Source organism: Scardinius erythrophthalmus (genome assembly GCF_964197995.2).
Source record: "Scardinius erythrophthalmus genome assembly, chromosome: 11".
In the NCBI taxonomy this organism is placed as follows: Eukaryota; Metazoa; Chordata; class Actinopteri; order Cypriniformes; family Leuciscidae; genus Scardinius; species Scardinius erythrophthalmus.
Window position 1 is genome coordinate 34,711,328 of NC_138231.1, and position 15,472 is coordinate 34,726,799.

Consider the following 15,472-nt stretch of genomic DNA (forward strand, 5'->3'; position numbering starts at 1 on the left):
ATTCCTTCCGAGTGAACACGGGTGGATCTGACTGCAGTAGATGTTAGAGATATTAATAAAAATGAAGTTAATTCAGCCAGCGCTCATACCTCTGTTTACATCCTGTTTTCGGTGGAAGGCCATAGTAATCGATTGTCGAGTTCACGCGCGTGATCATAGGCACTAAACCTATGCGCGTGAACTCGACAATCGATTACTATGGCCTTCCACCGAAAACAGGATGTAAACAGAGGTATGAGCGCTGGCTGAATTAACTTCATTTTTATTAATATCTCTAACATTTACTGCAGTCAGATCCACCCGTGTTCACTCGGAAGGAATCACTCACATTTTCTGTGCACTTGTAATGACACTTAAAGGATGTTAAGAGGCTAAAAAGCAGGCTTACTACTTGCCCCATTGAAGTCAATAGGGTGCAAATTTTAAAAATAGAATAACTCGGTGTAGGCAACACCGATTTTTGTCGTTGTTCTCTGTATTGACAGCACTCCAAATGTACAAAAAAATGAGCTCAATGTTAAAATTGACCGGAGTTCTCCTTTAATGAGCATAAGAGACTTTTTTCAAAAACGTTAAGAAATCTTACCAAACCTAAAGTTTTGAATGGTAGTGCCGACTAAAACAAAGTGGCTATTTTTATTTTTAAATAAAAGACAAGGCATTTGTAAGCCGTTTGCAAGCCACTAATTAGAAAAATAAATCAATACAGGAAAAACTGCTCAGCAAGCCATTTTATGGGCTTTTTTTACACTTGTTTTTCTGTGTTCACAATGTAAACTGAAATTAGGTGAAAATAATTTAGCTTTTTCTGACTCTACTACTTGTACTTGTTTCACCAATGTTACTAATTGTTTCGTTTAAATTTTCTTAGTCAATCTTACCTCTTCGTATTATATGCGGCCACCATTTTAAGCACGTAGCTTTGTATTCACAGAGCTGATATAAATATTTTAGTTTGGCAGCCAAATGACGTCAGTGTATTTTTAGAATCACTATTAGATGTTAGACATTATTTGCATATTTTTTTCCTTTATTTTCTTTTTCTGTTTCCTGCAAAACTGCATATCTGTAATCTAAATTGAAAATGCAGTTTTCACATGCAGCAATAATATTGAATATATTATGTGGCATTGTTAGAGCAGTGGCTGCTTCCTCACTCAAACACACATTCACACACCCACAACCATTAATGCAAATGTACTGGGGCAAACTCTGGATTGTTTGTGTAAGAATGTTGGTAATGGACACCCAGCGGCAGAGCAAAATGCACATTGGTTTATTTACCCAGCCTGTTGTTTGCACTCATTAATTTGTAACTTTGCAAATACACAAACTCAAATTCACTTGTGTACACGCATCACTCTACCTAAACACAATAAATGAAAGGTCATTATGATCTCTTCAGTTCCAGAGATAGACACACATTTGAACACCTTGTGCAAAAGACCAATTATCTCAAAGCTGAAAAAGACAGAGTGACTGTTGTCGTGTTGAGATGACCTTTAAAAGATCATACATAAACTGTCATTTACTCACTCGACCTCATGTCTTCCCAAACCCATACTGTTACAAACTGTTCTCAGATCCTCTGCCATGACCAGCTGGTCTTGCTTTCTGTCTTGTGCTCACAAAGCAGCTGAGTCAGAGAACACTGGGTATCTAAATATATACTGACACACACACACACACACACACAGCGCCCCTACAGACCTTTATGTCCGCCTCTCACTGCCACCTCCACTGCTGACCTACTGCCTGTTTTATCAATGATTTATGTCCTGATCTGATTATGATGGAATATTGTGGGGCATCAAAAGAAATGGCTTAAACATTTTCTCGGTTTAGTCGTTTTGATATTTCCTCATTAACTCATCACTCATGTACCCACCATCATGTCCTTCCAAACCTGTATGATTGTTTTTTTTCCCAGTGAAACAGAAAAGAGGACATGTTGAAGATTGTTCTGGCTGCTCTTTTCCACACAATTACAATGAACAGGGACAGAAAGAATGTCAAGATAATGATTCAAGCATCAGCAACATTAAACTTAATAACTACCTTGCAAACATTAATAAACCATATTTAGGAGTTTATTGAGGCAAAAGTCGTAGTTAATAGTAAGCTAATAGTGAGAACTGGACCCTAATCTAAAGTGTGACCGATATTTTTAATAAAACATGATAGATTTTTGTCCCTCTAGTGACAGGCCATTCCACAAAAACATTGATGCTTCAAAAATTTCATAAAATTTCGTAGAAGATATCTAAGCATGTTTGAGCTTCTGATACCATATCTGATGTGCCCTATGAATTAGCGTTGATCAGTGTTTATATGTGAATAAAAGCCTAAATTAAATCTGTTCATCATATAAGTGATCATGTCTCTTCAGAAGACTTTGATTAAAAAGTAAGACCAACGTTTTGGTCTTATGGTAATAATTGGCAGAATATTCATTTTTTGGTGAATATTTGAACAATGAAAAATGATTTTAATTTCAGTCTGTTCCTCACACAGAGCTATCATATGACTTCTGAAGACTTATTGTGCCCTGTTTGAAATCTTGAAAGCTTTAGTTCCTCATTATTAATTTTTGGGGAACAATCCCACTAACATTGGGATGGGTGAAGAATGAAGCTGTCTTTGATGTAGCTAGGTAGAGCTCACTTTGGTCAAGCTGGTCTAACCGCTTTTACTATTGGTCTCATTTCAGGGATGACAGCAGTATCTTTGATGGGTTGATGGAAGAAGATGAGAAGGACAAAGCAAAAAGGTGATTATACAAACAAAACATTATTATTATGGTTGCTCAATGGGAATTTCTTTCTCTTAACCAAGGCAAACTTCTATTGTGATCCAACCCCTCATTCCATTATCTCATGGAAGAATGGATTAAGCATGATTCATTACAGTTTTTATGTAGACAAGTCCTTTTCCACGTTAGTATATCTAAAGTGGTTTTGTATCAGGAATAGAAACTTAAGTGTGACCTAGTTATGACTGTTTAGACCTGAGTGCACAGATTCACCCTCATCTTCTGTACACAATCACAGAACCGTGAAATGGTTTCTCTCAGCATTGCAAGATTTTTCTCAGATCAGATAGTGTCCCATTATCACTTCTAGGGGTAAATTGAAGAATTTATGATAATTAATAGGTAGTTACATGACGTGCAGTTTAGAGCTCAACTGTGACTTTGAAAGCTTCTGAAATACTAATGAAATTATGTCATTATCTTATTATCTTAAAGTCAACGATCGATTTCCACTGTGGAATTTTCCACCTCTTGTTTTTCCACCTACAGAGTATCTAGGAACAAGTCGGAAAAGAAGAGGCGAGACCAGTTCAATGTGCTCATCAAGGAACTGGGCACCATGTTGCCGGGAAACACCCGCAAGATGGACAAGTCTACCATCCTACAAAAGAGCATCGACTTCCTGCGCAAGCACAAAGGTTGCTGCAGTTTCATACCAATTATTAGTTACCAGATATTCCTCATGGAAGGATTGCTTTTGGTATTATTTTTGGGGATGAGACCATTTTTTGAAAGAGATTCAAAACTATAAAAACCCTGTATTACGGTGCTAATATTGATAAGTACATAATAATTATGCTCTATGAGTTCATTCTGTTATAAATAAAGTAAACATTTAATAATTAATCATACTAGTTTATTAACCTTATGAAAATAAGCTTGTATTGTAAAGTTTGTCCTCCTGTATTTGAAACCGAACTCTTGTTGTTTGTATTGTCTTACCATCAGAAATTGCTGCGCAGTCTGAGTCAAGTGAAATCCGTCAGGACTGGAAGCCGCCCTTCCTTAGCAATGAGGAGTTCACACAGCTGATGCTGGAGGTGAGGACTTTCTCTTACTGGTACACACACTTGCCTAAAGCCCCTACTCATGTGTATTAATTCAGTAAACGCTAAAACGACAGTATTATGGATATTCTTCATTGCTTTATTCTTTTAGGCGTTAGATGGCTTCTTTCTGGCCATCATGACGGACGGCAACATAATCTACGTCTCAGAAAGCGTTACGTCTTTATTAGAACATCTACCTGTGAGTATGAACACACTTCATTTATTCGATCAAAAATACTGTGAAACAGTCATATTGTGGAAATGTTATTACAATTTTAATATATTTAAAAATGTAATTTATTCTTGTGATGGCAAAGCTGGATTTTCAGCCTCGTTACTCGAGTCTTCAGTGTCACATGATTCTTCATAAATCATTGTAGTGTGTGTGAGATGTGAAGGCGTAGTATGGTAACCCATACTCGGAATTTGTCCTCTGCATTTAACCCATCTAAGATAGTGCACACACATTAGGAGCAGTGAGTAGTGAAGACACACACACTGCAAACCGTGGACATACACACCCGGAGCAGTGGGCAGCCATTCACTGCGGTGCCCGGGGAGCGATTGGGGGTATGGGAGCTATTGGTATTGACATGATGATTCGCCGCTCAAGAAATGTTTCTGATTGTCAGTGTTGAAAACAGTTGTGCTGCTTAATATTTATGTGTAAATAAATGTTTTGAGGATTCTTTGGTAAATACAAAGTTCAAAAGAACAGCATTTATTTGAAATAGAATTTTTGTAACATTAAATGCAAATGAGCAGTGACACAATGCGGCGACCACTAAAGGTTATGCAATTGTCCGTCACCTGATCAGTTATGAATACAATGGTTGATACAGAATGTTTGCTAGAAAAAAATAACTCTGCAACCTCCAGCAATTTAAACACTGTCCACGTGAATGCAGCTTTACTGTGCAAGTATGAGAGACACTGACAAAGTCTGTTGTTGTGTTTTCAGTCTGATCTTGTGGATCAGAATCTGTTGAATTTCCTCCCACTTGGTGAGCATTCGGAGGTGTATAAAGCCCTGTCCACACACATGCTGGAAGGAGAGACCCTCACCCCAGACTACCTAAAGAGTAAGAATCGCTCTCATACATGTTTATCATCTCCTCATGACCAAATCATTGGTTTCATTCTCATTCCGTTTCCTCTGTTCTCTCTTTCTCTCTGTTATTGTCTTATTTCTGAGACTAGACTATAGCTTATTAATGCTGTTTTCTTGTTTTGTTTTGTTTTGTTTGCTTCCCTGCAGCAAAGAACCAGTTAGAGTTCTGTTGTCACATGCTCCGGGGCACGATCGACCCGAAAGAGCCGCCCGTTTATGAGTATGTCAAGTTCATCGGAAACTTTAAGTCCCTCAACACTGGTGAGTGTCAGAACGAGCACCCGCGGCATCAGCAGAGTCTTTCATATGGATCCATTTATTGAATTACCCAGCCAAGTGCTTGATTGCTTGTGCTTCTTATGAAAGAAGATGGAGCAAGGATCATTATTTCAATAGGAAGTGTTGTGTAAAGCCAGTGTGCCAGAGAAACAGGCTTCTGACCCAGATTTTAAGACAGAAAGTTTACCATTTGTGGTTAGAGGTGTGTGTGTGTGTGTGTGTGTGTGTGTGTGTGTGTGTGTGTGTGTGTGTGTGTGTGTGTGTGTGTGTGTGTGTGTGTGTGTGTGTGTGTGTGTGTGTGTGTGTGTGTGTGTGTGTGTGTGTGTGTGTGTGTGTGTGTGTGTGTGTGTGTGTGTGTGTGTGTGTGTGTGTGTGTGTGTGTGTGTGTGTGTTTGTGTGTGTGTGTGTACAAATTTTTGTTGTTCTTGAAAACAGATAGCCTCGTCCTAAAATCACACCATTGGTGGAGACAATATTGGTTAAGATGATCAAACGAGAGTGTTGTTTCCCCACAGAGCCGCTGTGTTCACACTTTTTCCCCCAGGGGGAATCAACCTGGAATAAAAGTGGAATAAAGTCAACAATAAAGATAAGACAAAAAAGAACATCCACAATGACAATTAAATAATTTTAATTAAAATTTTCATAAGGTTTTATATTTTATGTTAAGAAATATGTTATATGCTTAATGCTTGACACAATAATAAATTTTTATACATTTTTTAAATCATGGAAAAACTTGTGTGTCACAGTTTAATGTGTTACTTTTGCTAAAATATTTTTATGAATTATTATCCTTCAGAAATGGTTCTAATTGACTGATTTGGTGATCAAGAAACATTTCTGATTATCAGTGTTGAAAAAGTTGTGCTCATTAATATTTTGAAGAGACCGATACTTTTTATTTTTATTTTATGTTAAAATTATTAAAATAATTTTTGTAACATTTTTAGATGTCTTGCTGAAAAAAAAATAGTATTTCTTTAAATATTTGTTTCTTAAATCTTACTGCCCCCAAACATTTGAATGGTAACTTGTCAGAGAGATACCATGACAGTTTTGTATATGTGCATGTGTGTGTGTGGGTGGCCTGGTAAACCTTAGATTTTTACTAGAACAAAATGTTCCCACAAAGATGGCAATATCCAAAATCCTTGTCCTTGTGGGGAATTTTTTTGGAAAACAGCTTATAAATCATAGTAAGTGAGGTTGTGAAAATGTAAAAATGCAGAAAGTTTTGTGTGATGAGTAGGTTTAGGGGTAGAGTTAGTGTAAGGGGATAGAATATACAGTTTGTATAGTATAAAAATTATTATGACTATGGAAAGTCCCCTTAAAACATGAAAACGTGTGTGTGCGCACATTTCCCATTTTAGTGAGAGTAAAATGAATGAATATGATAATGAAATATTGACTAAATGTAACAGACATTTTCATAAAAAAAAACATTAACTACATGTTAAAATGAACACTGCAGGAGCTTGCCGTTTTAAATACAAAAAGTGTTTGACGTTTCCTCACAGTTTGCTGCCCCCTAGTGATAGGCTGAAGAAAATAAGCTTACTGTTCATTATTTCTTTTAAAAAACTTCCATTTATAAAGATTCGCTTGTCTTTTTGTCCTTAGTGCCTAACTCAACACGTAACGGCTTTGAGGGAGTGATCCAGCGATCGCTGAGGCCCACTTTTGAAGACAGAGTGTGTTTCATAGCAACTGTGAGGTTAGCCAAACCTCAGTTTATCAAGGTGGGTTGAGCAAAAGCCGACTTGGCACCTTCTCATTGGTCCTGTGACTTCTAACGTTTGCCTGACAGACAGTGACAACCTCAGTGAGATCTGCTGTGTACATGCTCATCATGACAAAAGATGAATATGTGTGGGGGTGTGTTGATAGACACTGTACATGTTTGTGCAAGAATTAGCTTTGTTTGTGAAGACACTGATAAATGACCAGCATACAAAACACTCAGTGTGAGAAGTAGGTCACTTGGTTTCTGTTCTCGTTTTTTTGTCTGCTAGACGTGCTCATAAGTTCGAATGGTCCTGTTTATAATCTCTGTTTCGACAGGAAATGTGTACTGTAGAGGAGCCCAATGAGGAATTCACCTCCAGACACAGTTTAGAGTGGAAATTCCTCTTCTTGGACCACAGGTACAAACCTCATCTGTTCTCACGACTGGTTTTGTGTTGCTATGAGCTCATTGTCAAGAGCACGCATCACCTTCCCCCTCCAGTAATACTAAAGAGTACCTCTGCTAGTTTGTTGTTCCACTTAGGCCTTGCTTACACCGGATGTTAAGATCTGTCTCAGGTGATATGATCACTAGAGGTCAGACGAGGACAGGGTCTATGATTTCAGGACTAAATAACTATAGATAGATAGATAGATAGATAGATAGATAGATAGATAGATAGATAGATAGATAGATAGATAGATAGATAGATAGATAGATAGATAGATAGATAGATAGATAGATAGATAGATAGATACAATTAAACAAGGAAGGGAAGAAAATAATTAGGAAAGATGGAAGTAAGGAAGGAAATAAAAAAGAAAATGAGAAAGAAAGGAGAAAGAAGCAAATCATGTGACTGATCTTAACACGTGCGTGCTTTAAAGGTGTGTCTTTGAAGGTTTTTTGTTTTGTTTCCAAGCTGTGCGTAACCATCAATGTTTCAAACCCCATTTTTTTAGCACAATGGTTGATTGACAGTTGAGTTGGTGACAGATTAACATTGACACTACAATGCAGATCTTAATGCCAGGCGTAGTTAAGACAGTGCAGTGGTTCTCAATTAGGGGGCCTCGGCAAACTTTCAAAAGGGCCTCAAGATGACTTAAAATGATTTAAAACAAGACAAACCAAGCATTAAAATATGGCCAAGCAACTAAGAATCAAGTAAGGCATAATCTACGGCTTTAACCGATTTGAATGCACTACGTTTAGGCAAAGAACCACCCGACTCGAAGCACCGAGCCATGATTTATCCCGCTTATACCATGGTCATTTGCCAGCAATGACAACTTAAAGATGTTATTGATATTTGCAGCATAATAGTTGACTGGAAGGGTAAAAATGATGGTTAGTCAGTTACTGCTCTTTAGATGTAGCATTCTGCCTGCTTTGAATAAGACTAAAGTAAAGTACTGTGTATGATTACATTTATTTGAGTAAATGAATTAAAAAATGTATTTTTAATTAATTACAGAGAGAGAGAGAAAGATACCTTCCTCTATTAACAACAAAAATGAGTTTAATTACTTCAAAACCAGCAATGTTACGCCCTCATTGCTGAGAAATATAATGTAGCAATTCGGTAGCGAAGTTAACTTATTATTAAAGGTCGCAGGGCAGTTTCTGTGCTCCTGTATGTCTATGTGTGTGAGGCGCAGCATGATCTCCGAGTGACGTTTGCGTGCATGTTTCAATGTAAACAGCACATTAATGTTATAGAACGGTGCTAAAACTGACTTTGAACTACCCGTGGATTAAACGGTTTTATTGTACACCTTCCAGCCAATCAGAATAGAGTATTCAGAGAGACTAAAGTATATATGATATTTTTAATTCACCCTCGCAACAACTGTTTGTTTCCTTTGAAGAACCACACTATTTTGGAAAACCTTCAAAAAAGAGGTTGCCCATTTTAGGTACCCTAATTTTATTTTTATTTTATTAATGTAAATGTAACGTAAATTAATAAAATCATAAAATTTTTATAATGAATATACATTTTTCTAGTAATGCCAAGCTCTAAATAATACAAATTGTGAGTACAAAATATGTTTATAATTAAGTCTTTATAAATAAATCACTGTCCACGTGCAGCCTAATTTTTGTGTCTATGCAGACGGTGCGCATACAACAGCGTTCACTAGACAGCAAAGTCCACTAGATAGTGCGCACGCTCCGAACGAGTCTTTCCGTGCTCACGGCCAAAGGAGTATACTGGAGATGGAGGGGAACGCGGAAAACCAAGTATACCCAGGCCTTGATGCTTCCTTTTAAGATTTTTCTCAGTTTTTGGGCATGTGTTTATTGTACATGCTTACATTTAGTTAGCGTACAGTATATCTCAGAATTATCAAAAGCTCACATTCATCCCACAGGCTCAAAGACTTGTACATCTGGAATAGCATGAACATAATTTTCTCTATAAAATCTAATACTGTTATGCTTGGAAAGGTTTATACTGAATTTAGTCGAGTCGTTTTGGAATAATAGCTGCTGGCGCTGCTGCTACTCTATATATAGTTCAAATAAAGGAATCAGTTTAATCGGCACAGATGCTAGATATTAAAGCGATTGAATAAGATTTTCCACATTATCGGTTGTTTAGCAGAGGCTATTAACGCTTCAGATCTTTTTATCTCAAAACATTTGCATGTGACTCAAGGAATGCCTAAAAATCTGTTCAGTTTAGCATTTTCTCCTGTAAAACATCTTTACATTTCTAGTCAAAAAGTACAACTTGGCATTTGTGCTTTTTATTGTTTTATTTTATTTCACAAAAGAAGACACTGATAATATATATATATATTTTTTAAGATGGGGTGTCAGTATAATCTCAAAACAAATACCGGTGAATAAAAGATGAGTAATCAGATTAAAATCAATAAATTATCATATTTAAAACTTCATTACAATATTTACATTTCAATGTTAATCTTTCACAATGACACATTTACATGAACACAAATATATTTAAATGTAAATTAATAACTTTATTAACTGGGAAAATGACCATGTGCAGCTTCTTTGAAGTCTGAGATTTGACCTCGAAAATAATTTTACAATAATTATTTTAAAACATGTTTTTAACATTGATATCACCAATGACAAGAAATAAATGGTTCCAGGGTATTCATTAACAAGGGTATTAATGAAACTTATTTTGTTAGTTTTGTTCTAACAAAAAAAATTAAATACTTTGCACTAATGTTTAACCTGGAAAAAAAATTAATAAATAATTAAATGTCATAGAAGTGGTATACCGGATGAAGCGCACGATGAAGATGAAGGGTTTTTTTCAGGCACTTGACAAATTCAAATAATTTTGAAGGATTTTTTTTTTTCTGTGTTGTTGAAATGGGTACAACACAAAAGAGTCACACAGTTTCATATTATTTAACAAGCAGTTAGGTTATAGAATTATGTTTTTTATATAGAGTTTCTTGACTATTTGAAATCTTTTTCATGATTGATTCAGTGAACATGTTTTTGACCCTACTGAATACATGCATGCGGATGATGTGAAGTTGTTTGTGTTATGTTTTGCAGGGCTCCTCCCATCATAGGTTACCTACCCTTTGAGGTTCTGGGTACTTCAGGGTACGACTACTATCACGTGGATGACCTGGAGACTCTGGCCAAGTGCCATGAACACTGTGAGTTGAACTATTGTTTGTATTTGTGTGTACCTGTGTCTCCCTTCTTCTAAAGTTAGAAAATTATGTATGAATGACATTGTCTTGAGTTTTGATTTTGTACCAATAAGAGGTCTCTCTCTCTCTCTCTCTCTCTCTCTCTCTCTCTCTCTCTCTCTCTCTCTCTCTCTCTCTCTCGCTCTCTCTCTCTCTCTCTCTCTCTCTCTCTCTGCAGTGATGCAGTATGGTAAGGGCAAGTCGTGCTATTACCGTTTTCTGACTAAAGGTCAGCAGTGGATCTGGCTTCAGACTCACTACTATATCACCTACCACCAGTGGAACTCGCGGCCGGAGTTCATCGTCTGCACACACACTGTGGTCAGGTGAGACTTTCAGAATATGTAAAGTTTGATTGGATATCTACTAACAAGAAAGGAACAACTGTCATTTTGTGGTTTTACACTGAATCCTAACTAGGCACAGCACTATAAAGCGTAAAGCAGAACATGGTGCTACTGTTTATAGAGAATTTCTTAATTTTATTTATTTTTTGTCTTAGTTATGCTGAAGTGAGGGCTGAACAGCGCAGGGAGTTGGGCATTGAGGAATCGCCTCCTGAGATCTCAGCAGACAAGGTGAGACACTTTCAGTTCACTTCAGTTATGAGGCCAGTAGGTGCCGCGGTGCTCACCCTGTGGTATGTGTGGGTCCTGACCAAGCGGCAACCTTCCTGTCTTTCTCTTGAAACCAATAAGGAAGTGACTAAAACCGCAATTCATCGACTGGCCGCTAGAGACAGGCTGCAAAAGAGAGTCAATCCCATATACCCCCCCATCTTAAATTGCCCAACTTTACAGCAGAAAAAAATTTTTACAGCCTGGTGCAAAAAGTGGTTTTGGTCTAGTAAGCTAATTTTGCCCTTCATGACACTGTGAGTTTTTTTTTATAACTCATCCGTTTAAATTGTATTAAGCCTTAAAGTTCTGCATAATTAAGGGGCGTGGCCACTTGAGTGACAGGTGGATTGGCGCTGCTGTTTGTCTGCTGTTGGTTAACCGTCACGTCACCTCAACTAATCCCACCTTTTTGCCCATTTTCGTTTATCTGGGAGTGTCGTGCGGTGACTCGCTAACAAGTTTGCGACGGCCGGCTCCGCCCACTTTGGGCTTCAAAAATACTCTTCAGAAACCTACGGGTGATGTCATGGACACCTCGTCCATATTTTTTTACAGTCTATGGTCCTAACGCCCTTAGTATAGTGACGGGGACACTATACTGTCAAAAAGCACCGTCCTTCGATTGAGATGTTAAACCGAGGTCCCGACTCTCTGTGGTCCCAGGATGTCTTTCGAAAAAAGAACAGGGGTGTAACCTCGGCATCCTGTACAAATGTGCCCATTGGCCTCCGTCCATCATGGCCTCCTAACAATCATCATCCAGGTGGATGTTGCACATTGGTCTTTGGTCTATAAGACATTTATTTTGTTCCTGTTTTATTAATTATTTATTCAATTCTGAATTCCCATTCATCCACAAAATATAACAGACAAATATGAAAAATAATATTAATAAGTAAATATATTATACAAATTTACATTTATACATTTCATTTGGGACAGGGCTTAGATTAAGCCAGGATTAGGCCTTAGTTCAATTAGGGCATTTAAGTGGCTTTTATGAATGTGCCTTGGAAAAAAAAACATTACTGGTGTGCATCTAGAGACAAAACAATGGCACTGACATATTTTAAGATATGCCAATGCAAGTTCCTTTCAGTTAAAACAGCTCAAGCATGCATTTTAGTCTGGGACTAGGCTTAAGACTTGTCTGTGAAACGGGGGGTTGATATATTAATGTATTATTATATTTAACATGTATATGTTTGTGTGTGTGTGTGTGTGTGTGTGTGTGTGTGTGTGTGTGTGTGTGTGTGTGTGTGTGTGTGTGTGTGTGTGTGTGTGTGTGTGTGTGTGTGTGTGTGTGTGTTTGTATGTCTGTGTGTGTATATATATATTTTTTATTATATTAATAAAAAATGTCATTACCCTTTTTATTTTTAAGGGATGTTTTTCCCCATAATTATTTTCTGTGGTAAGCAACATTATTGCACAAATGTTGTTGATAGATCTTAACTTGTGTTGAACCCAGAACTATCCTTTAAAGGTGCTATAAGCGATGCCGGGAGTCGTAACTTCTTGTAGACATTCGAATTGTTGTCATACAAAACGGAGGCTAGCTAGACCCTCCCTCCTTCTCATCCCGTCTCCTCCCTCCTCCCCTCCCTTCCGGCATAAAGGAAAGTCAAAGTAGTCACTACAAACACAGTTAAGTTTTACTGATACTTCATTCAATGTGTAATGTCGCCAAGTTAGATAAATGCTTTTATATATTGCAGAACAGAATGCAGAAAAAGAGAAACATTATCTTAAAATCGTTTCGCCACCTGAGGATATAACTATAGCTCCCATACAAGGACGCAGTAATAGCATGATAAGGTTAGCTTCGCGTTTCCCAGTGAGCATAAACAACGGCGGCGGCGTAAACAAATTTAGTCAAAGTTGTCAATAGCTTATAAATGAACATTCAAATTCATAAACAGTGGATGAAAACAATCATTCACACAAATTGTCGCCCTACTGTGAATTTGCTTGATCATTTACAATAGAGATTGATCGTTAGAGCTAGAAACATACATGTATGTATTCACCAAGTTAACACTGACTGCATAGTTCTAGCTAATTTCATCCTTGTGTTGGTTTGGCGAACATGAACGTCAGTTTAGAAAGAAAAATGGATTTACCTGTTCAGCAAAAACAGAGCAACTGAATGTCGGATTGGAAGCCCTTCTGCCGGCGGAGTTCTCGCCACCTTTCAAAGGTTTTTCCGATTTAAATTCGGACTTCACGCGTTCCTTATCCTTGTCGCTCTTCTTTGCAATTTGTTCATCGGAACGTCGTCTCTTTGGTGTGTCGGCCATAATTCAAACTTCCCTCTTCATGCTTCTCTCTCCTCCACACCCCCTTCATGTGTACGCGCACTAACCCCCCAGACCCCGCCCTCAAATACTTCTTGCCAGTGATTGGCTGGAACTCTGTTTATTATGTTTCGTGGTGCGGGTGAGCCCAGTTTGTTTTTGTTGCCGTTTGTGGAGCCTGTGGTGTCTAGAGAGACCGCGTTTTTTTACAGCGTGTTCAGGGGACAGGCAGCTAGCGGATAGTGAGGAGATGTTTTCTGTATGTGACAAAAAATGTTTTGGCCTAAAAAACGTGTGACATCGCTTACAGCACCTTTAACCTCACTCCGTTTCACTCTGCTCAGTCTCAAGACTCCGGCTCGGAGTCCCAATTAAACACCTCCAGCCTGAAGGAGGCACTAGAGCGATTCGATCGCAGCCGCACACCCTCTGCCTCATCACGGAGCTCCCGAAAGTCCTCCACACACACCGCCGTCTCGGACCCCACATGTACGTATTCCATACCAAAGAGAGACAGTGTTGGTAAGCAACACAGCCACTGCATGTTAAGATGTTTACACATATTTCAGTAGTGTGACTGGCCCTTGTATGTTTGTGTGTCTGTAGCCACACAGACAAAGCTGCAGACAGACCATAGCACACCGCCCCGCCAATCAGTGTCTGCCATTGAGATGACATCACAGCGGAGGTCCTCCATTAGCAGTCAGGTTGGTACATGTCATCATCATCAGAAATACTGTGGAGCCGACACACAAAACCCAATTTAACATGGAAATAAACAAAAATTTTGGATTACAAAGTAAAAAGAAAATTTAAAAATAAAATGAAATTGTCACCCCTTATGTATGTGGGAGTTTTGACCTTGTGTGTCATCCCTCTTCAGTCGATGAGTTCTCAGAACACAGGACAGACAATGGCAACATCTCTTGTGTCTCAGCCTCAGCAGCCTCAACCACTTCAGCCCACTGTGCAGGTAATTCAACATATTACTGCATTCACTAGTATCACTCTTGCAAATCAGTGTTCGACTGATATGGGTCTTTCATTTCCTGGTGTCACTATAGCGAGTGCGGTGGTCGATGTATGTACATATCTAATGAACCTTTGACACGTAATCAATGAGGTGTACATTACTCTTTGGTCGTCCACTGACCCAGAGAAAGGGTCTGAATAAGCAGTTGAAACAGCTACTAAAGCAGTCTTTTCAACCACATTTTCACAATAAACAATGGTAAATAATGATAAATAATCACAGTATTAAAGTTTATAGTTTGCACGCTAATGTCAGTGGTGGTTAGGTTTGGGAATTAAAAATCAATTCCGGTTCTGGAATCAGATAATTGTTATAAAACAAAAAATTCGATTCAGCTTATCAGTTACTGTCTGCGCATTTTAATGTGGTTTTAAACCATTCAAGTGCAAGAAGACGCGAACGAGAACTCAATTTGGCACTCGCACGCTGTTTTCTGTGCTGGACACATCCAGAGCCTGTGCACAAAAAGCCACCTCTCATTTAGTGCACAATTCACAAATACTGAATTGAGTTCTCTTTCGCATCCTCTTGCGCTTGAATGGACAAATACACTCAAAATGATATGTCAAAATAGCCTCGTAAACACAGACGGTTATGTCTTAAGTGAACTTAAACAGTCGATGGGGAAAACGCATGTGTATATTGGATCCGTGCATTCGATCTTGTGACAGTAGCCTAATCAACATGCTGCCATCTGTGTCGTTAATGTTAATTAAAGAACAAAAGAAAAAAAATCAATTACTGATCTTGACTGAATAATTTTTGTAAGATTAAGGATTAATCTATTTTTTTTATAAAAAGAAAACCATGCAGTGTTATTTTACATTTGATTTCAATTTCTGAACTT

General features: G+C 38.0%; 1 protein-coding gene across 7 annotated transcripts in view; it reads left to right on the plus strand.

Moving 5' to 3' along the window:
* Positions 1 to 15,472, plus strand: part of clocka (clock circadian regulator a) — a 66,156-nt gene that overhangs the window by 40,202 nt on the left and 10,482 nt on the right. For 5 of the 7 annotated variants that reach the window (XM_081378527.1, XM_081378530.1, XM_081378533.1 and 2 more), the window contains 14 exons: positions 2,711 to 2,770; positions 3,302 to 3,450; positions 3,761 to 3,852; positions 3,971 to 4,060; positions 4,823 to 4,943; positions 5,120 to 5,233; positions 6,878 to 6,996; positions 7,319 to 7,401; positions 10,533 to 10,639; positions 10,854 to 11,001; positions 11,178 to 11,253; positions 13,937 to 14,114; positions 14,199 to 14,299; positions 14,476 to 14,565. In XM_081378527.1, coding sequence (XP_081234653.1) covers positions 2,711 to 2,770; positions 3,302 to 3,450; positions 3,761 to 3,852; positions 3,971 to 4,060; positions 4,823 to 4,943; positions 5,120 to 5,233; positions 6,878 to 6,996; positions 7,319 to 7,401; positions 10,533 to 10,639; positions 10,854 to 11,001; positions 11,178 to 11,253; positions 13,937 to 14,114; positions 14,199 to 14,299; positions 14,476 to 14,565 — 1,528 coding nt within the window. The remainder of the gene's footprint in view (positions 1 to 2,710; positions 2,771 to 3,301; positions 3,451 to 3,760; positions 3,853 to 3,970; positions 4,061 to 4,822; positions 4,944 to 5,119; positions 5,234 to 6,877; positions 6,997 to 7,318; positions 7,402 to 10,532; positions 10,640 to 10,853; positions 11,002 to 11,177; positions 11,254 to 13,936; positions 14,115 to 14,198; positions 14,300 to 14,475; positions 14,566 to 15,472) is intronic. The other 2 variants (XM_081378531.1, XM_081378532.1) reach the window with 1 other exon arrangement.